General features: G+C 31.7%; 2 protein-coding genes across 6 annotated transcripts; both read left to right on the top strand.

Annotated features, from left to right (window-relative positions):
- Window positions 1-7,487: 7,487 nt before the first annotated feature.
- On the top strand, window positions 7,488-14,354 carry LOC140180040 (uncharacterized). Its single transcript, XM_072220423.1, has 4 exons — window positions 7,488-7,676; window positions 13,008-13,569; window positions 13,668-13,872; window positions 14,225-14,354. The coding sequence occupies exons 1-4, from the start codon at window positions 7,488-7,490 to the stop codon at window positions 14,352-14,354; spliced, it is 1,086 nt and encodes a 361-aa protein (XP_072076524.1).
- Window positions 14,355-14,991: 637 nt separating this feature from the next.
- LOC112754112 (long chain acyl-CoA synthetase 5) lies at window positions 14,992-16,834 on the top strand. 5 transcript variants are annotated; one of them, XM_025801697.3, is made up of 5 exons: window positions 14,992-15,200; window positions 15,889-16,046; window positions 16,179-16,235; window positions 16,319-16,367; window positions 16,614-16,834. In XM_025801697.3, exons 2-5 carry the CDS (start codon window positions 15,990-15,992, stop codon window positions 16,739-16,741), a joined length of 291 nt encoding a protein of 96 aa, XP_025657482.1. In that variant the 5' UTR covers window positions 14,992-15,200; window positions 15,889-15,989; the 3' UTR covers window positions 16,742-16,834. The 5 variants fall into 5 exon arrangements, 3 of the variants coding, with proteins under 3 accessions (XP_025657482.1, XP_029149844.1, XP_029149843.1); XM_029294011.2 differs by having other exon boundaries at window positions 15,518-16,046; XM_029294010.2 differs by having other exon boundaries at window positions 15,422-16,046.
- The last annotated feature ends 5,699 nt before the right edge of the window (window positions 16,835-22,533 follow it).

Here is a 22,533-nt window from a genome sequence, read left to right as displayed (position 1 = left end):
TATAGAATAAAAAGGTTTAGAGGTAAGTAATGCCTGAGTTTTTAGTACGATCATGAGGTGCTAAAAGTTAGGGTGTTACAAAAGAGGTACTAGAGGGCAGAAAAAGAAGTAGTTTTCTTATTCCCGCGAGTGTGAGCACGCGCTGACACTGCGAAAATCCTTTTGCTGGTTCAGATTGCCATTTTCCTTCTCAGTTCTGATAAAGAACATTGACAATTGAAAAAGATGATCAACACAATGCAAGTGAAGAGTGAACATTGACAATTCATAAAGATGATCAACATAGCACAACCACAAAACACACAACAGCAAACTAGAACCCAGAACCCACAGCAGCAACAACACAACCAGAAAATTAATAACATCACAAAATTAATATTACCAACAACATATATGGTTATGCACAATTATTCAACAATTATTCAACCCAATAACAACAGCAAGGTTCACAGATTAACTAACAACAACTATTTAAAATTATCCACAATCCTAAAAGAAAAATCACAATTCACATATTAACTAACAATAAGAAAAATTAACAGTTCACAGTTCACAAAATTAACAATAAAAAAAATTAATAGTTCACAGTTCACAGTTCACAAAATTAATGAAAAGTTATTCAATTATAGTACAAAAAAAATATTTGAATACCAGGGACTGAGGAAGCGCAGAACACGACAAAGTTGGCGCAAGAGGGAGACAGAGAGCAGTGGAGCATGATCGAAGGCTGAAGGTGGAACAGAGCTGGCGCCATCGGGACGACTGCGCAACAGACGGATGGTGGCTGCGCGATGGAGGGGAAGGAAGTTGCGACGGTTGCTGCGCGACGGAGGGGTAGGAAGATGCGACGCTGCGACGGTGGCTTCCAAATTCGCAGTTGCGTCAGCGGGGGTAGCAAGCGGTGGTAGGACAAAAGTGACGGAGGAGCAGGAGCTCGATGAGAGGAGCTCGGACTAGCTGTGTGTGAGAGAGGCAGGAGCGCATTTTGGTTAGGGGGCAAGGGCAGGGGCTTACCTCCCGTGCCCCAATATAATACAAAACGGCGCCGTCTAAGCTTAATTAAAAAAATCGGTCGGGTTACGGTTCGGTTTGACTGTCCAATTCCTAGCCGATTTAACAGTTCAAAAGCGGTTTTTGAATTTTCGATTTTAGCATTTGACTGATTCACTTTTCTTTTTTATTTGCGCTTCGACCAGTTCGAACCGATTTTCAGAACCTTATTTTAATCTTATCTTATGTTTTTTGTGAGAGTGAATTTTTTCAATTCTTTTTATTTGAAAAAATAAAGTGTAATTTTTATCATTAATTTTATAAATGAGATTAAAAAAAATATAAAAAAAATTATTAAAAAATTAAAAATTATATTTTATTCTCTTAATTAAAAAAAAATCAGAATTCATTCTGTAACAAAGAATTATTATACTTGTTTGAAAGATAAAACCAAGAATAATAAAAGAAAAAAAAAATACTTGTCAACGATCACCTTAATAATGATGGTGGGGAACACTGCCATTCAGTATTTTATCCTTTTCAAATATTGACTAGAGTCCATTTTCTTGTGTATATATATTTAAGGAATGAAGAAGAAAACCAAATGCAAGAAGCAAGAAGCAAGAAGTTACAGAAGTGGGGAAATTAAAGTTCGCACTGAAATTCATTGGGCGCATAATGATTATTGTCAATCTCATGCACTAACCCGGATGTTTGAAAAATTCTATCTAAACTATAGCATCAAATATTTGTTCTTTAATTATATTATGAAGTTTTAGTAAGAATGTATGACTCACACAATTATATTAAGAAAAAATATAGAAGTAGACAATGAGAATACTAAATAATATGAACGTTGGATATATTGAATGTTTAATTTAATAGGTATGCAGATGATTATGTTCATTATTTTTAATTGGATGATTATTTCTTTTGATTCGATTTACTCATGAACAATTAATAATGGTTAGATGTTCAATTCACTAAATATGCAGATAGTTATCCTAATGTTAAGATTTAGAAGGTAACTTAGGGTGGAGTATTTTTTTACTTTATTTGGTCAATTCTAAAATCTATTGTTAATATTATTAACACAAGTCATTTTTTATCTAGCAAAATTCTAATATTAAACATCTTATAATTTTTTTTTGTCAATTTCAATTTATTCCTATCAAGTAATAGAGATAGCAACTTATTGCATCAGCGCTTTTATATTTATTATTTAACGTAATATTTATAACTAAGCTTTAAAAAATAATTATTCAAATAAAAATTCGGAGATATTGGATTTATAACTATCAATCAGTCCATGTGATTATGTGAATGTAAATAATATTGCAACAAAAGTTAAATGCTCCCCCCGCCCACCTTATTTATTCCGGTACATGCCGTAAAATCGCCCGCATTTATAATGTCTATGGTTATGTGTTGTAAATAAGAGCACGTAGATGGTATGGACAAGGCAAAAGCTAAGGTCTTGAAAAAGAATCAAAATAGCAGAAAGTATTAAAGTATCATATTGTTATAGTAATTCTGCTAAGAAACTAATTAAGAGCGTAATTAATTGAAATTAATTAGTAATTAATTTTTTCTAAATTTTTTTAGAGAGAATATGAATTTAAATTATTATGATGAAATATATAAAAGAAATCCAAAATCTAAAAAAAATATTATCCAAAATTATTTTTAAAATTATCTTAAAAATTTTAAAATTTATTTTAAAAATTCAATATCACCTTAAAAAATTTTAATAATAAGAAACATCCGAAACATAACAAAAAAAAGCATCCAAAACCTAACAAAACGAGACATCAAAAAAATATTGGAAAAAGAACATCCGAAAATTAAGAAAATAAACATCTAAAATTATTAAAAAATCATCCAAAACCCAAAACAAACAAACATCCAAAATATAAAAAAAACATCCAATGTAACACCCTACCATATAGAGTCTTATGCTTAAGTCATAATTCAGAGAGAGCAAGGTATTACGACCTCTAAAATTTAAAATTTAGTACATATAGTAGAGTGAGTAAAGATTATAACTAGGAGCCTTTGAAGAAAAATGGGTAAAACAAAATCGCAATTCGAAAGCGCAACACTCCGATAAAAAACGTGACTAACAAGGATAAACCAACGCGAGGTTATACATATACCAAGGAGTGTCAAAAACATGAATATCAATACTCATAACCCGGTTGCGAAGATAACCGGTCTGAGCATAACAATATATACAAGTAAATAAAATAGGAAACCTCAAAAAAAAAAAACTCAAAGGGACATAAATACAAGAAAACCTATTCTCCAAAATCCCCTCTAAGAGGAGTCATCACAGTTTGTATTATTCAGTGGAGATAAAAGTAGCTAAGCAAAACATATAAACCAAAAATAGAATTCCAAGAACAAGGATCTTCGCTAATCCAGAAGTCTCCAGCATGCTTCAGCGAGAAGCCTCACGTCCTGCATCTGAAAACCACAAAATCCGCATGGGTGAGACCGGAGGTTCCCAGCATGGTAACAGTTCCCACATATGTAACATGTAATATCAGAGGAAAGCCGAAAGAAATCCTAGAACTTCCACCAGATCAATTCAAAGCTTATAAACAAGCTAAATCATAATTGGCAACTGACTAAAGATTTTTCAGTCTAACTAATACTTCCCTTTCCAAATCCTTCAAACCTCCCAACCACCAGCAGGAGTATAATATGGCAAACACAGTTATATCAGACCAGAGATATACAAATAGGAACAGATAAGGCATTTAGACAATTAGCAGGTAATATGCAGTCAATTAGACAATCTCAAACAAATCACGTAGTATGCAATATGATGAATGCCTGTCCCTAATGGTTGATGATATCATCTGTCGGTTATATAGCCAACCCGACAACTCCTGGTAACTAACCATTGGACTGTCCCTCTGTCGCGCATTCCCAACTCGAGTTATACTCAACATAATCGAGATCATAAACATGATCCATATCCAACACCCTCACTGGTATATATTCACGGGGGCGAGCTCATCCGGAACTTTCATAGTGTCCGGCCACACTTACGACATAGGGTCAACAGAGTCTCGAGTCTCCACATGGAGCACGTGGTGGCTAGCCACTACTTTCTTCCAGGAAAACTCGTGTCTCAGATAGTGGAAGTGAAACATTCACATTTCATTCAATAGCATATATGCATTTTTACTCGGCCATAATCAATAATGGCACCGCCGTAACACGGCAATAACTCAGCCATCTGGGTCATGGTTAAATCCATAACCAGCCAATTCATAACAATTACAGCCCTTAGGCTCATGGCACATACAGCACTTCCACCGCCATCCTCCGCATCTCATATAGTCATCTTTGATCCTCATTAATCATTCATTTTTCCCTTGCTTAACTCACAAGTTACCACATCCCCTAACTCCTTTTTTCATTGCTAGGCATATCATAATGATTTAAGACATAAGTGGTGAGATCAGAGGCTTAGAAGTATGAAATTTGGCTTTTAAAACTCAAAAATCAACTTTGGGATGAAAATAGGGCCACGCGTACGCGTCCTCCACGCGCACGCGTGGATGGCCAAGAAGTTAATCAACGCGTATGCGTCCGTCACGCGCACGCGTGGATAGAAAAAACAGCCAGGAGACGCCTACGCGTCAGCCACGCGTACACGTGCGTACATTTCGTGCCCCAGGCACAAATCTGGCACAAAACCGGCACAACTCTCGGAAATTTTGGCTGGACAACTATTTTAACACATCGACGCGTACGCGTGAGCCACGCGCACGCGTGGATGGTGCATTTTTGAAAAACAACGTGCACGCATCAAGCACGCCTACATGTAGGGGGTCATTCTGCCAAAAATTTTCTAAGTTAAAAGCTGCAGAATTCACAGATTAAACCCCTAATCTTTCAAGGGACATAACTTCATCGTTTTAAAATGTTTTTTGCCCGTTATTCGAACGGCATAACTGCCCCGGATCCAATTTCAATTCTAAATAAATTTGGCACAAAACGGGATCCGGAATTCAAGTTACGTCCCATCAAAGTATGCCCAAAAACCACATTTTCATACAAAACCACAAAGTGCCATTTTCAAATAAACCAATTTCATCCATTTTTAAAATCAACTAAAGCATGCCAATTTTAACTCTTTTTGAAATCAATCAAAATATACCAAACATCAACATCAAGCCTCCACAACTCGCACATTAACACGTTACCACAATTCACAAACTACCAACTAACCATTTAAGCCACTTCAATCAAATGGCTAAATTACCAATACATTAACATGGCATACATCATTTCTCATTCCAATTTCCAATAACACCATTACCAATTAGCCAACATTACACATAATCACTACCATGCTCACTCTCGCATGGTTCCATCCACAACTCAACCTCAAACATTTATCAAGCATATATCACAACATGCATTTTTCTCATATACCACATATATGACCACATCATATATCTCAACTATTCAACAACATCAACAATTTAATGCCTATCTTAGGGTCTCTAGCCTAAGTATTTTCTACCACATTACATTTTAGATACGAGAAACCGAGACCATACCTTAGCCGATTTTCCAAACTCAACCGAAGAACTTCCAAATCACTTGTCCACAAGCTCTCAAGGTCTCAACACCTCCAAGAACATATTTTTATTACCAAAAATCCCTTTTCAAGCTTTTCAAAGTCTCAATCAAGCTCCAATATCCACATACACACAACCTAAGCCACAATCATCATACCCATACACAACATCTCAATACCCAAACATCATAGAACAACAAATTACACTAGAATTAAGAATCTTACCATACCCAAGGTTCAAAGAGACAAGATTAACCTTCTCCTTCAAGAGAGTTGGGTCATATGACATCAAAGAACCCAAAATCTCAACATTTTTGCTCATGAAACTCGAAATCAAAGCTGAAAATTCAAAGAGAAAACGGTGGCTTACCTCAAGATTGATTGTATGAGTTTTGTAGAGCTTTCCGTGATGAACGCGTGGCCATAAACGGTGCGACAATCGGAGCTCTAGATCAAAAGTTATGGTGGTTTGAAGATCAAAGGAGAGATAGAACTTGAGAGAGTGTTCTTTCCCCCTTGGCCTCCATTTCAGCGTGTTTCATGAGTGTAGTGAGGAGAGAGAGTGCTGAAATGAGGGTTTTAGGGTTTAGTTATGTTGGGTCAAGGGCCCATTATGGGTCCGGTTGGCCCGGTTTGGCCCGTTCGGTCCAATTTTGGTCCGATTTCTACAAAATTGGTACTGAAATTCTCGTCTCAATCTCCTCAATCATATTAAGCCATAAAAATTATATTTTTAGCTTTCTAGAATAAAATCTCATTTGTGAGTTAATTAGCCGTTAATTAACCAGGTTTTACATCCAAAACTTAAAAGAAAAGAAACATCCAAAACCAGGAAAAAGAATAATCCAAAAGTAAATAAGAAAAAAAAAACACATCCAAAACATAACAACTAACAAGACCTAGCAAAAAAGAGATATCCAAAAGCTTTTTAAAATTTCTTTAGAAGGAACATCAATTCAAATTATCACGAGAAACATGCAAAATCTAATAAAAAAAATCTAGAACTATTTTAAAAATTCAAAAATTTATTTTAAAAAATTCAAAACCTAACAAAAACAATGCATCCAAAATTATTTGAAAAGAAACATTTGAAAAGTAGGAAAAGAAACATCTAAAATAATAAAAATAAATAAAACCTAAGAAAAAAAATCCAAAATGAAGAAGAGGAAGGGCGTCACGATAGCAACAAATGCAAGGAGAATAAGAAGAAGCGGCAATAGGCGTAAGACGAAAAAGAATAAAATCATTGCCGGCGGCGGCCTGCAACTTGCGCGGATAGAGGTAGGGCTGGCAATTCATACCCTATCCGCGGATATCTAATCCGATCCAACCCGTTCGGGTAGGGTAGGGTACGGTCCGGGTATGCCTGCGGGTAGGGTAGGGTACGGGTTTAGGGTGTACTCTACCCTACTCTACCCGCACCTCATATATAACACATATTTTATTAAAAAATGGGTATATAGTGAAGGAAATGAGAGTTGAACCCACAACCTCCCTTATATAATAACTTACAATAAGTGAACAACCACTAAACTAATTAGTTAATTTAGTAATTTTAGGCATTAGTTTTTTTTATGTTATTAATATGTATAAAATTTGAAATGATTGAATTTTATATTTACTTTGTAAAAATTTGATATTTCTGCAGGTAGGGTAGGGTCTAGAACTTTAGGGTGCGGGTAAGGTTAGTGTTGAGATATTCTCAACCCGCGGGTAGAGTAGGGTAGAGTTTTAATAAAATTTTCAACCTGCGGATAGAGTTAGGGTAGAGTCCAAACCCTACCCTACCCTACCCATTGCCAGCCCTAGATAGAGGTGAAAAGACAAGGAAGCAACGCGTGATGAATGTGAAGCGAAGCAGAGGGGACGATGCTGGGATCACGTTTGACGACAATGGATGGCCTTGCATTCCTCGGCGCCGTTGGGTTCCGCAGTGAACAATGCTGCTGTTAGGCGTGAAGCCTATGTGTGGCGGAGGCTCTTGCGTCCGATAAAAAAGGTGTTGTGTTTGGCAGTCACGGCGTTCCACGGTGGACTACGACGATCGGCGGCGTCAGCCTCACAATGGAAGATACTATATTGGAAGGTGAACGACAATCCTTAGAGAGTAGCAAATGTGGAAAGAGATCATGAAAGTGGCAATACGATGCGAGATAAAGATTGAAACAGTTATTTTTTTTATTTTGTACTCTGAATGTGGCTGAAAGTGAAATTAAATTGACATTTTTAGTGATTTTTTTCTTTTTATTTTTTATTTAAAAAATTAAATTAAAAAAAAAGTTGACTTATGACCTAATTGGTTCTTCCTATTTTTTTTTTGTTATGTAGGCTAAATCCTTACTTTCTTTTTGTCTTAATTCTCTCTTTTTCTTTATATATATATAGGGCAAATCACTATATTAAGCCAAGGGGAGCAAAAAATTACACAAATCCGCCAAACCAAAAATTATTTCATGAATCAACCAATGCATGTTTATATGTAGTTCGAATCAACTAAATTTGAACTTGATCTACACATAATTCGAATTATATTGCTTCGAATTATACACAAAACTCATACACACACTAATTCGAATCAACCTGATTCGAATTACACATATACAATAATTCGAATCAGGGTGATTCGAATTACACCCTGATTTATTAAAAAAATTAATAATTTATTAAAAAAATAATAATTTAAAATTAAAAAATATATATTTTATTTCATGCATTAAAAAAAGCTAACAAAATATTTAATTACAAGACTTCTTTAAAATATTAATGAGCTATCAATTCGAATTCCATACAATACTCTTTTGTCCATTTTTAATAGCTCATGAATATTTTTTAATAAATTTTTTTAAATTATATGGTGAGATATTACATGATTCGAATTACGCATGGGAAGTTCAATCACTCTTATTCGAATTATATGGTGAGCAATTCGAATTCTATATAATACTCTCCTGCCCATTCTTGATAGCTCATGAATATTTTTTAATAAATTTATTTTAATCATACCACAAAAAATATTTTATTCTATGCAAAATAATTTAAAAATGGTTTAAAAGATGTTAGGAGTACTATAAAAATTTGTAATGACTTAGGACATTAAAGAAATACTCTACATAGTCGATAATAATTTAGAAATTAAAGAAAATATATTTTTATCATGTATTTACCTAAATCACTAGAATATTACAAACTTTTATAGTACTCATAACATTTTTTAAGCCATTTTTTAAATTATTTTGTATAGAATAAAATATATTTTTTAATTATTTTGGATGGAATAAAATATTTTCTTTAATTTCTAAATTATTATTGACTATGTAGAGTATTTTATTTAAAATTTGTGTACATGCATGTATTTACTTAAGTCATTAGAACATTACAAATTTTTATAGTACTCCTAACATTTTTTAATCAATTTTTTAAATTATTTTGCATAGAATAAAATATTTTTTTGTGGTATAGTTAAAATAAATTTATTAAAAAATATTCATGAGCTATCAAGAATGGGCAGAAGAATATTGTATAGAATCGAATTGCTCACCATATAATTCGAATCATGTAATATCTCACCATATAATTTAAAAAAATTTATTAAAAAATATTTATGAGCTATTAAAAATGGACAAAAGAGTATTGTATGAAATTCGAATTGATAACTCATTAATATTTTAAAAAAGTTTCGTAATTAAATATTTTGTTAGCTTTTTTTAATATATGAAATAAAATATATATTTTTTTAATTTTAAATTATTAATTTTTTAATAAATTTTTAATAAATTATTAATTTTTTAATAAATGAGGGTGTAATTCGAATCAACCTGATTCGAATTATTTTATGTGTGTAATTCGAATCAGGTTGATTCGAATTAGTGTGTGTGAGTTTTGTGTCATGATTCGAATTATGTGTAGATCAAGTTCGAATCTAATTGATTCGAACTACATATAAACATGCATTGGTTGATTCATGAACCAAATTTTGGTTTAGCGGATTTGCGTAAAAATTTTTTTCCCTTGGCTTATTTTAGTGTTTTGCCCATATATATATATATATATATATTACCAAAAAAATATATTTAACAACCATAATTTATTTTAGTTTTAGTGTAACAAAAATAGACCTAATTAAATTTACTGATAATTAAATATTAGTCATTTTATATTTTGTTGTTAAAAATTTTTAATGACAATTATAACAATTATTGATATATATCTTTCCAATAATCATAAAAATCCTACAACTTATCAGTATAACGATAATAACGATGACAAATATGTAATTATTGTAGAAAATAAATTAACTAAAAAAATAGTTATAAGACTATTATCACTAAAATTTGTATTTTAATAATTAGTTTTAACATTAATTTAATATCCTTTTCATTTACATTCAATTAATTCATAACAACGTACTTTGTTCATTATTATCATTAATGGTGTACACTTTTGTCATCACGATCGAAGAAAACATGTTGTTATAATATTAATTAAATGTGTTATTAGTGAGTGGAACATCCAAAATATATGAATATGCAACTATAATATATTCAAAATCAGTCATTTATATAAAATATAATAATATATATTAAAATATAAAAATAAATTAAACACGATATATATTTATATATAAATATATGATAGTTGATTTGATATTTAATTTTTATGTACACATAATTATGCTAAATATATATTAAAATTAACTATTATATTTTTATACGATATACATATACAACAATCTTTAAATATTGAAAAATAATTAATTTTTGTGTTTTTTGTTTGTTAAGTCTAAATAGAATACATTTAGATGTAACAAATAAAGGACACAAAAATTAAGCAATTATATAGCACACCTACAATTACAAAAAACACATTTATAAACAAATATGTGCAAACAGGTATAATGCATGTCTATTCCTAGTGCAGGTAATGAACTTATCTGTCGGTTTCGACCCGCTTCCGACATAACTAAGCAACTTTTGTCTGAATTTGGTTTCCAGTATCATAACTTCTGTAAGCAACCTCTGTCTTACAGGTGCGACTCTCTTGAGCCTATGTATGCAAACATAACCTCTGTAAGCAATCTCTGTCTTATAGGTGAGGCTCTCTCTGGCTAATATATGTATTGATAATCTCTGTAAGCAACCTCTGTCTTACAGGTGTGACCATCCCCTAGTTTGGCCGATGTATCTCTGGAAAGCAAATCTTGGTGGACTCACCATCATATCTCTGCTCGTTTCCAGCAGGTAGACAATCATCTCAGCTTGTTCCTTCTTTCTTTTCTTTTCTGTTCTCTGCTCTCTTGTAGTAGAAGTTCTTTAGATATTTTTCTTTAGTCTTTGCTCTCTGCTCTCCTGTGGCAAAGATTCCTTTAACTAATATATTCTTTTCTTTTCTTTTCTTTTCTTTTCTCATCATTCTTTTAACATAAAAAACTATCTTTACATTCTTCCCTCATCTTTTCCTAGATGTTTTATGAAGAGGGGATCATGAGATCCCTAACTTAAATTTGTCTTTCTAAAGCATTTAAAAAAACTTGTTTGTTTACCACTCTTTATTTTATTTTTCATAATACATACAATAATATTTTTATAAAATCATATCTTGATAAATAATAATTTGTAATAATAATTTACTCTAATGTAAATGAGTAATTTTAAACAAATATTTAAAATAATATTTATAATACTCTTAAAACTTATTTTATAAAACCTTATTTTCAAATTTTTATTAATTACTCTCTAAATTACGAATTCTTTAATATTTTGTTTTTGACTTTAATATTTTATAAAATTATATTTAAACCTTAACTTTGTTTCATATTTATATAAATAACTCTAAAATTTTATAAAATGCTCGTTTTACCCCTGAATTTTATTTATTACCCAAAATACCCAAAAAACTTATATAATGATAATATTAAACTCAATCTTTTCATAAAAATACAAGTATATTGCCTCAAAAATAATTCTTCTTAGCTGATTCTTCTCTTCACCAAGAATCGAAACCCTCCTTATTTTTTTTAAAATATACATTTAAATCTTAACCCGTTCTTAAGTTTTACGGTTACCAATTTTTCACAGCTTTTAATTTAATTCCTTGACTATTAAACCTCACCCATTTTTTTCAAAAACTAATAGATTGACAGTCCCAAATCAGCCTCATTATCACAGTTTGGGCAGCACAAACATGACCAAATCACAAGTTTAATCACATATAACAATATATCAACAAAATTCAATATAAAGTCAATCAAACTCCATCAATAATCAATCATAACAACCATTCATTTATCCAACACAAATTTAATTTGTCAGAGTTCACCGAAATCCTAATTTCATATGAAATCAAAATATTCGAGGCTACAGAAAAGTTTTTTGACTGAACTGCCAAAAAAAAAAATATCAGAAATCGTCTGTACCTCCTAGAACTTCAGTTGACCAAACTTAAGGGATAGGAGAGCTACGTCACTGTCAACTTCCACCAATCAAAAGTGGAGGCAACATGTAAAAAAAAAAAAATACAAACACCTTTATCAAATTAGATTTTTTATTATAATTACAAATTTCAAGAAATCAAACGCTGAAAGTTGGAGGTTCCATGGTTTTTTATTTTCTCTCTCACGGCCTTTCGTTTTATTTTTCTTGTGATGTTCAGTGATTAAAAGAAAGAAAGGAATTGAAATGACTTATGATGATGATGATGCGTTTGCTTAAAAGGGGCAGGTGTCCCTAAGTGGCCACGTGTCAAGGGTCTAAGCTATTTAGTCAACGGTTCAAGTTATAAATATTTTAAATAGATAATTATGAAAAGTGGATATATTAAAATATAAGTAATAATATATATGAGTTACTAATATAAATGATATTAGTAAATGATAAAAAATATACGGTGAAGTATTAGTAAAGTTAAGTTTATCGAAAAATACCCATATTTATTCATATCGACTGATATTAAGCTCAATAATAATATTATTAACTAAACTTTATTTTTAAATTAAAAATATCAATTACTCTAATTAAAATATACATATATTTTTTATTACTTATAAATGACTAGAATTATAGTTTTAATTATGTAAAATATTTTATCATAATAAAAATATATATAAGAATATAAATTTGATTGAATTTAAATAGTTATAAAATTAATTCAATTACTTATAATAAAATAATTTTTTAAAATAAGAAACTCCAATTTATAAGCTAAATTATAACTTATTTATATTTTTAAAAATGTGGGTCGTTACAAATTCAATGTTTAATTTAGTGTTTAATTTCTAACCTTGCATCACGTGCTTCAAAGATCACAATATTTGTGTACAACCATATGGTTTTCTTATCTTGACTTAGAAAAAGACCTAATTGAAAAAAAAATTGTACGTCCTGGTGCAAACCGTTTTGCAACTGTATTTATCACATTGAAGAGCATCTTTGATCGTGAAGCGGATTCGCAAGCATTGATTGTAGATTCATTTTTTACTAGTCACAAATTAGGAACGAGTGCTAATGGTAGAGTTGTGAGTGCTATTATTTTAGATAGCAAATTTTGGGATGATTGCTTTACTGCATGTAAACTTGTGGGCTCTTTGATTAAATTGCTGAGGCTTGTTGATGCTGATGATAAACCATCTTTGGGATATGTTTATGAAGGAATGTTAAGGATAAAAGATGCAATTAAAAAGATGTTTAAGCAAAACAAAACTGCATATCAACCGTACACAGATATTATTAACTCAAGATGGGACAAGCATTTGAAGAAAGATTTTCATGCAGCAGCTTACTTCCTGAATCCTGCATTCTTTTTTAATGAAAATTATAAGAAAGCACCTGCTGTTATGCGAGGTTTACTTGATCTTGTTACCTTGTATTGCAAATGTAATAATTTGGATTCAGTTGAGACAATGAAAGAAATACATTTATATAGAGATCGGAAGGAAAGCTTTGATAGACCCGAAGCTATTCGAGTTGCATCTAAACTTAAGCTTGGTAAGAATATTTGAATATTTGTTTATATAGTAACTTGTTTTATGCTTTTATGTTCTTAATTAAAAACTTCTAATATGTTATGGTTTTATAATTGGTAGATGAATGGTGGAGGTTATTCGGTAGTTCTACTCCATGTTTACAAAGGATAGTTGTTCGCATTCTTAGACAAATATCTGCTTCTTTTGGGTGTGAGAGAAATTGGAGTTTCTTTTACCATGTTCATACAAAAAGAAGGAATAGATTGGAGCATGATAGAGGGAATGATATTGTTTATGTTACTTATAATTTGCGTCTTAAATCCAGGTAATATATGTTTCATGCAATATCATATTATTTCGTATGTAATCTTTATCATAACAAATTTGTAAATTATTAATTCTTCATATATTGTATTTAACTTTTTAGGAAGGAAAAAGAAAAAAGAAAGCAAAAGATACAATATGATCCAATTGATTATGAAAGCATCAATTCAGTTGACTTTTGGGTGACGGAAGAGGTTGTAGAGAAAGCGCCTAATCTTCCTAGTAATGTGGATGACTTATTGCGTGAGTATTATAGTTTATTTTCTAATGATTTATTAGAATGCTGTTTATTTATAATATAATGATAACATGTGTATTTTATTGGGTGATATTGATGCTGATTTATATCAAAGTGGCGGTGGTAGTAGTGGTCTTTATGCTGTATCTCTTGATTCTTTTGCTCAAGAGGGTAGAAATGAAGGTGAAGATGATCCCACCGAAGAAAATTTGCAACAAATTCTTGCGAATTTTTGCGAATTTTGATGATTGATAAATCTTCATGTTGGCATTTAATATTTAGATATGTTTTTTTATTATTTAAGTTTTGAGTTTGTATTTTGATAACATCATATGTATTTGGTTGATGATATTTTATGTAGTATTTTAAATTTCAAAGATATTTTAAGATTTATATTAGACTATAATTATATTTTAGGATGTTTATTTCACTACAAGAAATAATGTAATTATCGACGCCAAACATCGACGGCCAAACTTTCCGTCGATATTTTTCGACGGCTTGTCGTCGATAAAATAAAAAAAGAAATTATTAAAAATAAAATATTAAAATCGATGATAATGCTGCCTATTATTTTAGCAACTTTCAGCACCTTTCTCTTATCGTCACATTGCCGACGAGATAATGGGTGATAATTGTGTTTTTCTTTAAAATCGACGGATCAGTTGTCTATTTTAATAATTATAATATCGACAACTTTTCCCGTTGATAAATTTAAACGATTGAGATCTTCTTTTAAAATAAAATGGACGGTGTAAATTTATTATATAAAATAGACAGTTAATATGTTGATTTTTGTTTTAACTAAAATCGACTAACTTACCGTCGATTTTTATCAACAAAAAATTATGCCCGCCTTTATTACCTGCGTCCTTTGTTTCGATCAATTTCCCAAACATTAACCCCAAACTTCCAGAGAATCAAAGTTCAGAGTGAAGCTGCTACTTCTTCTTCTTCTCCAACACTTGAGAGTAGAGACCAGAGAAGGAGTCACCGTCACGGAGAGAGGCAGAGAGCAGATCAGTAGAGCTTCTTTTTCTTCTTCTTCTCCTCCTCCTCCGCCGAGTCCATCGCCGCGCCATCCTGTTCATGTAAGTTTCTCTCAGTCTCTCTGATTATTATACTTATTTTTGCAGTTGTTGTATCTACTATTTTCATAATGAAATTCTGAATTTGCGTTTGTTAATAACAATCGCATCAATATTACTGAAACCTAGTTAGCATAATCAATTCATCACATTTCATTAATCACTTCATCTCTCTGTGTCGTTGTTGTTGCTACCTTCAATTGACCGTGCTCAATCAAAATCAGTTAGTCTCTCTCTTTCGTTCTTCAATTGATTTTTTTCATCAATAAAAAATTTGCTCAGCATTTGTATATGATTCACTACTTTTCTCAATGATATAGGTCTTCAATTCAAAGATTGATGAAGGAAGAAAGACATTGCGAGTGTTATCACAGCTTTTGTTCATTTTTTGTGTTATCCTGCAATTTTGTATTCTTTCTTCATGACTGATATGGATTTATAGGATTCTTCTCTATTTTCGGTGTTAGTTCTCTAATTTTTTATTAAGTTAGATTTAATGTGCGGATCAACTATATGTAACTTCGTTTTATGCTGAAGAAATCTGTAAAGAACTTTAGTGTCTTGCAACGCTTTTTACTAGGGACATTAGAGACACTTTAAGCTTCTGCATAAAGGACATGTGAGTTATATAAAAAGTTTACGGATCATTTCAGATGCCATTGTGTTGTGAATTTTGTGTCACTATTTATAGGTTGGCAAGTACAAGTGGCAAACTTACAAAGAAGTATACGAGGTGATACAGAAAGTTGGAAGCTCTATCTGCAGTTGGGGTTACGGGCAAGCAAGTCACCTATGCCTATTTACCACAAAAGGAAACATTTTTTTCCACTTGTTTTGATCAATGCTCTTGTATGGTACTTCTTTGATGTTGCTGCTATCTTTTCATGAAGAGCTTAGAAATGATCATTTAGTTATTTTATTTTTCTTAGGAAAGAATCATCTCTTGCAGTATGAGATTAATCAATATGATGCCAATTTCAGGGAGTGAAATGTGGTATCTATGGTGCCAATTGCCCTGGGTGGATAATAAGCATGGAGGTTCATTTTCATTTCTTCGCTTTCACATTTTGTTTTGTCATCCTCTCAATGTTTCTTGTTGACTAAGTGCAACATAACTACAGGCCTGTAATGCTCATGGACTTTATTGTGTTCCTTTGTATGATACATTAGGTGAGCCCTTAACTTCTTTAACATGACTAATCATTTAAAAGATTCTTTTAAGTTTGAATTCATTGTCCCAAGTTTAAAGAACATAGAATCTCGTTAATAATAGATATACTATATCAGAAGCCTTAGTGTTTATAACTTTTGTTCCTAGGTTCTTTTCATATCAAGAATATCTTCTGTATTAGTATTTTAATCTTTATTTTTCAAAGTTTGACTTTTATTAGCATTCATATGTATGTGTATGCTCAGGTGCTGGAGCAATAGAGTTTATTATATGCCATGCAGAGATCTCAATTGCTTTTGTAGAAGAAAAGAAGATACCCGATGTTCTTCTACTAAAATTATTTGTTACATCAGTGTCTTCTTACAAAGCATGATTTTTTATTAAATGTGATCAATATTTTTCATCTATTTATTTCTGAAACTTCTCAGCTATTGAAGACATTTTCAAATGCATTGAAGTTTCTCAAGAGCAAGGTTGCGAGAACCGGACCGGTCAATGAACCGGTGAGACGACTGGTTCACTGGTTCAGTGGTTCGACCGGGGTTCAACCGGGGTTCAACCGGTTTAATTAAATATTAAATAAAATTATTAAAAATTTAATATATAATTTTATATATTTAAATTCATTAAAATTCATGAATTTTTAAGTAAAAAAATTTTAATAGAATTTAAGATATAAAAAAAATTGAAGATGAAAAGTTCATTGATAATATTCAGATTGAGTTAAATTTATTGACAACTTTAAAACAACTAACTGAGGCAGAATTTCCACTCAAGCTGCAAAAAATTAAAGATCTTGCAGGCAACATTGTCAAGCCAAGGCTAATTATTCAACATCAATTCTCTTATACAATTCAATTATCCCTTTTTGGGCTGGCAATATACAATTCAATTGAATAACACATTGATGAAATTTCTTATTGTGCAATATTGAAATAATTTCAGAGGTTTTCCTTGACTTTGTCCGTGTCAACAAAAAATTCGAAATGCCTCGACTTTTTTAGAATAGGTCCGAGTCAAATAGCAATGATTCGAAGCACTTTACACTATTTCGGAAATCCAAGGACTCAATCGTATGGATATGTAAAATACAGGATTTCCAATCCTAGCAAGAAAAGGGGGGAAACGGAACAAGCCTCTTATAACTAACCAAACCCTAACTAAATTCAACAAATTCAATGCTTTTCAACAACAAAAACTCAGAATACAGAGTTACAGACAACTCAACCTCCAAATCCAGAAACAGAAAAACTAAGTGAAACAATTCAAATTAAATTCAGACTCACATTAAGGAACAACCCAACTCAGAACACAATCCCAATTCAGAATCTAGTACAAAAAATCAACTCAGAAGCCAGAATCTTAGAAATCAAAACTAAAGAAGCAGCGGCTTACTGGAGACACGGCGAGGGAGGAATGACGGTGGTGACAGTGAGCTCAGAAGAGGATCATCAGTTTCTTTTTTTTATTTTAATTAAAGTTTCAAAACCAGATCAATTTCAGTACTGCACCATTCAAACAAAACAAATCAAATTCAAAACAACACAATTTACACAAAAATGTATACATATATACACAAAATTGAATCAGAGAAAACAGATCTAGAGAGAAAAACAGAGAAACCGAATGAAGCCATTATGGACGAGGAAGTTGAAGGTGTGGTTGTCGCAGTTGTAGGTGAACTTGTTGTTGGAGGAAAAAATATTCATCATGATCATGATACTGTTTGTATATGCATGAATATATTGATGACACAGAAGATTATGTCAACATACAGGTATATATGAGCTTCATTTGGTCATGTATATGAAAGATAAATTTTGCTGCCTAGATAATTGACATTGTTCATAATATATGTAATTTGTTCATGCAGCTTGACAGTCACAGAAATCAACTGATTCAGGTAAAATAAAAATTTAAAACTATTTCCATTCAGAAGCAACAAAAATATTCATGAAGCAGCAAACCGAAGCAGCAAACAGAACAGGCAGCATAGAAAATCAAAAACAAAAATCAAGATCAGAACATATTCATGAAGCAGCAAAAACAGATTGAAGATTCATGAAGCAGCAAAAACAGAGAATCAAAAACAGATTCATGCAGCAGCAAACAGAAGCAACAAAACTGGATTGAAAAACTGGTTCGAGACTCAACACGACTTGAAAAACAGATTGAACCTGAAGCATATTTAACTGGATTCATATGTTATTTTGTTTTTTAACTCAGATGCCCTGTTATTTTTTTTTTCAAACAGAACAGGCGAGCTCACAATTAGTGGGAAGCATGTTCAAAATCAAGAAGACAAGAAAATCAGTCTTACCGGCGAATGAGAGGCGGGTTCAACGCGGTGGTGGTCGCGGCTGTTGTGCAGTGGTTTGGGTGGCGAATGAGGAGCGCTGCTGGGTGGCGAATGAGGAGCGCTGCTGGGTGGCGACTGGCGAATGAGGAGCGCTCTAGAATCTGGAGCTTGGTGGGCGACTGGGCGGTGGCAATGGTGGCCTTGGTGAATGGTGGGTGAGGGGGGAAGAAAGGGGAGGCTGGGAGCTTGGGTGATTGGTGGCTGATTAGTGATTAGGGTTAGGTTAACGCGTACGCCAGTTTCTTTCTTTTTTTTTTTTTAAAAGCCAAAACGACGTCGTTTGGCTTCTGAATTTTCAAACCACTAAACCGCCAAAAAAGCGGACGGTTCTTCTGGTTTGTCGGTTAATTGCCGATTTGACCGATTTTTCACCGGTTCTTTGCCATTCGGTTTTTTAAGTTACCCGAACCAGCTAGGTAATCGGTTCCCGGTTTTTCCGGTTGAATCGGCCGGTCCGGTCCGGTTTTCAGAACCATGCTCAAGAGTAAGTTTTCACTGATTCTCTACACAGGTTTCCTAAAATGTCTCTGTATTATAAAGAAGCAATCACATTTATTTCTTTTTTGTAGTACTTGTGGCTGGTTTTGAGGTATGCAATTCTCAATTTGAAAGTTATTCAAGCAGCAATCTCTTTGGCCAAATAAGAAGGTCTTCTTGTTTCTTCGGATTTGACCAGTTTTGAGGTACTAACCACCACAATTTGTTTTTCTTCTTCTTTTATTATTCTCTTCCATGAAAAAATTAATAGAGCTAACTGTTTTCTAATACTTCTTTTCTTTGACAAGATGGTGAGAAAATTTAAGCCACCACTTATGAAGTTATTGGAGTCTGACAATATAGACCTCTGTTTTGCCAATAAGGACGTAGCCATTTCTATGGAGGTTTTGGAGAGGATGCTTCAATTTTATGAAGTAAAGCTATGTCTAAGAAAGAAGACCAGAATGATGTTCTCTGAAGGCCGTTGTAAGCTTCTTTTTCTGAAATCTATTTTATGTAATCTTATGCTATTTCTATTATGGTTCATTACTTTTATTGTGAAAATATCATTTAAATTTAGCTGTGACTTATTAACCACGTTTTTAGAACATAGAGCCTCTCTCTAGAGCTTTGTTTTACTACCCTCTTAACCACATTTGACAAATTTATTCTGCATATGAATGACCAAATTGAGGATATATAATTTCTCCAAATTTGTATAAAATTTTAGTTCTGCTAGCTTTGACAGGGAACAATCATACACCCCTTAGATATTGAAGAACAAAATAGTATATAAATTAGAAAGGTGAAAACCATGTATTGGAAGACAAATTTTTCTATTAAACCAAATTAAGGCCTTGTTTGGAAAAATAAAATATTGGACGCTTAACTAGTAAATACAGTAGGTTAGGGCCTAACTAGTAGTTAGAGTTTAGTTACAGAACTAACAAGCAAATAATAGATGAAACTAACTGATAACAAAGCAATAATTGTAATTATCTTAACTAATTTTAACTCAGAAAAGATATATACTTAATTTCCTAGAGTATCTCTCACCGTTTCCTCTGGCACATCATTATGATCTAAACTGAAAAATCATTAAGATAAAGTTCAAGTTTTCTTGGTAGTTTTACATTTGTGGCACTCAATCATAATGTCAACTAGTTTAAAGTTGTGATGAACATTTGTAGTTGTAGTGCAATAAAACATTTGTAGTAAGATTCGTAATGATCTCTTTTAACATTGATGCTAACTAGTTCTTGTACTTGTGATAAAAAATAATAATAACACATGGTTTTCTAATGAATTGAGTGATTAATAGTGTGTGATTTTTTACTTCTATTGAATCAACAACTATAGTATTTGTCTGTAGAAATACCTTCTTGTTAGATTCTAATTTATTCATGCCTTCACGGTTCATAGGCAAGATACTTAACCAGTATTTTACAGTATAATATAAAATTTGTTTTTCACCCTAATTCGTTTTTCTCATATTTATTATTACTATTAAGCTTTTATATATGGATTATTTAGTTAATCTCTAATATATGGATTCAGGTGAAATTTGTGGCTGGTACTAACTGGAGGCCAGACCTTGTAACAAGAAGAAACACAATTTTCACGGATCTCCCAAACATAATACATCATTATTTAGATGAGTATGAGTAGGATTATTTACTTTACTTTGAATATTTTGTATTATTAGTAGATTGCAGTTTAAATAACGAATATAAGTCTAAGTTTAGTTATTTATCTTGTCTTGAGTCTTTATGTTAGAGGATTATTTATTATTTTAATAAGTTTGTAAACTCATTATCTAATATTTAGAAGTTTATTTATCTAATATTTTGTATAAATTTTATTTCTATATTTAAAAATTTATTTGTATTAATTGTCTACTATTTTTCAAATAGAAAAAAAAAATATAGCTATTAAAATCGACGACAATGTTGTCGTTTTTAAATATAAAATAGACAAAAAAGAACAAAATATAGACAAAAAAGCCGTCGGTATCTAAATAATTAAATCGACGGCAATCTTATCGATTTTAATGAATCAAATATCGACAAAAATGTTGTCGATTTTATATAATATTATCGACGGCATTGTTATCCATTTTATTAAGCATTTGTCAATATCTAAATAATTAAATCGACGGTCCTTTGTCGATTTTATTGAATTAAATATCGACAAAAATATTGTCGATTATATATATTAATATCGAAGGCAAAGTTGTCGATTTTATTAAGCAAGCAAAATTCTCAAAATCATATTATAGACAGAAATACTGTTGATTTTATTAGATTATTATCGACATCTTGGTAAGCCGTCGATTTTAATAGAATTTTGAAAAATCGACAAATTTAAAAGTGACCACTTCTGCCGTCGATTTTTAATATTATCGACAGCTTGGCCGTCGATTTGGCCGTCAATTTTAACGATGTTTTTTGTAGTGTTTATAATTTATTTCTAAAACGGTTTTTTAGTTGAACCATCGGTTAAACTGATTGGACTGATAAACTAGTGACTAGAGCGATTTGATGACCGAGCAAATCCTTGGTCTCTCGCTCAGCTTCATTCTTCTTTTATTCTTTTATTTTCATTCTGTAGAACGTGAAAGAATTGAAGCCAACAAAGCATTGGATTCCAAGGTTAAAAATTTTATTGTCAATTTCTGAATACTCCTTTGAGTTATCTGAAAGATTTTGGTCATTTCTCATTTACTGTTGTGATTGATGATTTAGGAATTTTGAAGTTTGATTATCACTATAAGAAAATGTTTGATTATAGCATGAGTTTTAATTTTTTTATGTTTGATTATAGCATTACCGAGTATGATCAATGAAGAGATTTTACAATTCATGATTTGTTTGGAAGATATTGAACTTGTCACAGCATCAAGAAGGAATTGGTTTCCACTGCTGAAACCGTTTAATAATTTTTTCCACCCCTTATCATTGATTGTTGATGAGTTTGGAAAACTTTAAGCTAATATTTATGATGACTAAACATTATTAATTTATTTAATTATAAAAAATATTAATTCATATATGTTGATTAATTAATTTTTGCTATGCAGGTATGTTTGGGTCGAAAATAAAAGAAAAAATAGTGCAAGCCCAATTCTATTGAAAACACATTCAGCATTGATACAAAAATTTAAATTGATTCTATGGCTGAATATTTGTTGTGGTATTTGGGTCAGAATTTGTGATACAGGCCCAAATTAAATACTTGTTACTAGACCATTGAAGTTGGTCCGAAATCAAAAGGAAAATGGGCCAGATTGAATTGTGTTACTACAAGCCCAAATTATAATCCTTGCTAAG

The sequence above is a fragment of the Arachis hypogaea genome, chromosome 16 (genome assembly GCF_003086295.3).
Source record: "Arachis hypogaea cultivar Tifrunner chromosome 16, arahy.Tifrunner.gnm2.J5K5, whole genome shotgun sequence".
Lineage (NCBI taxonomy): Eukaryota > Viridiplantae > Streptophyta > Magnoliopsida > Fabales > Fabaceae > Arachis > Arachis hypogaea.
This window is presented reverse-complemented; position numbering and strand designations above follow the sequence as displayed.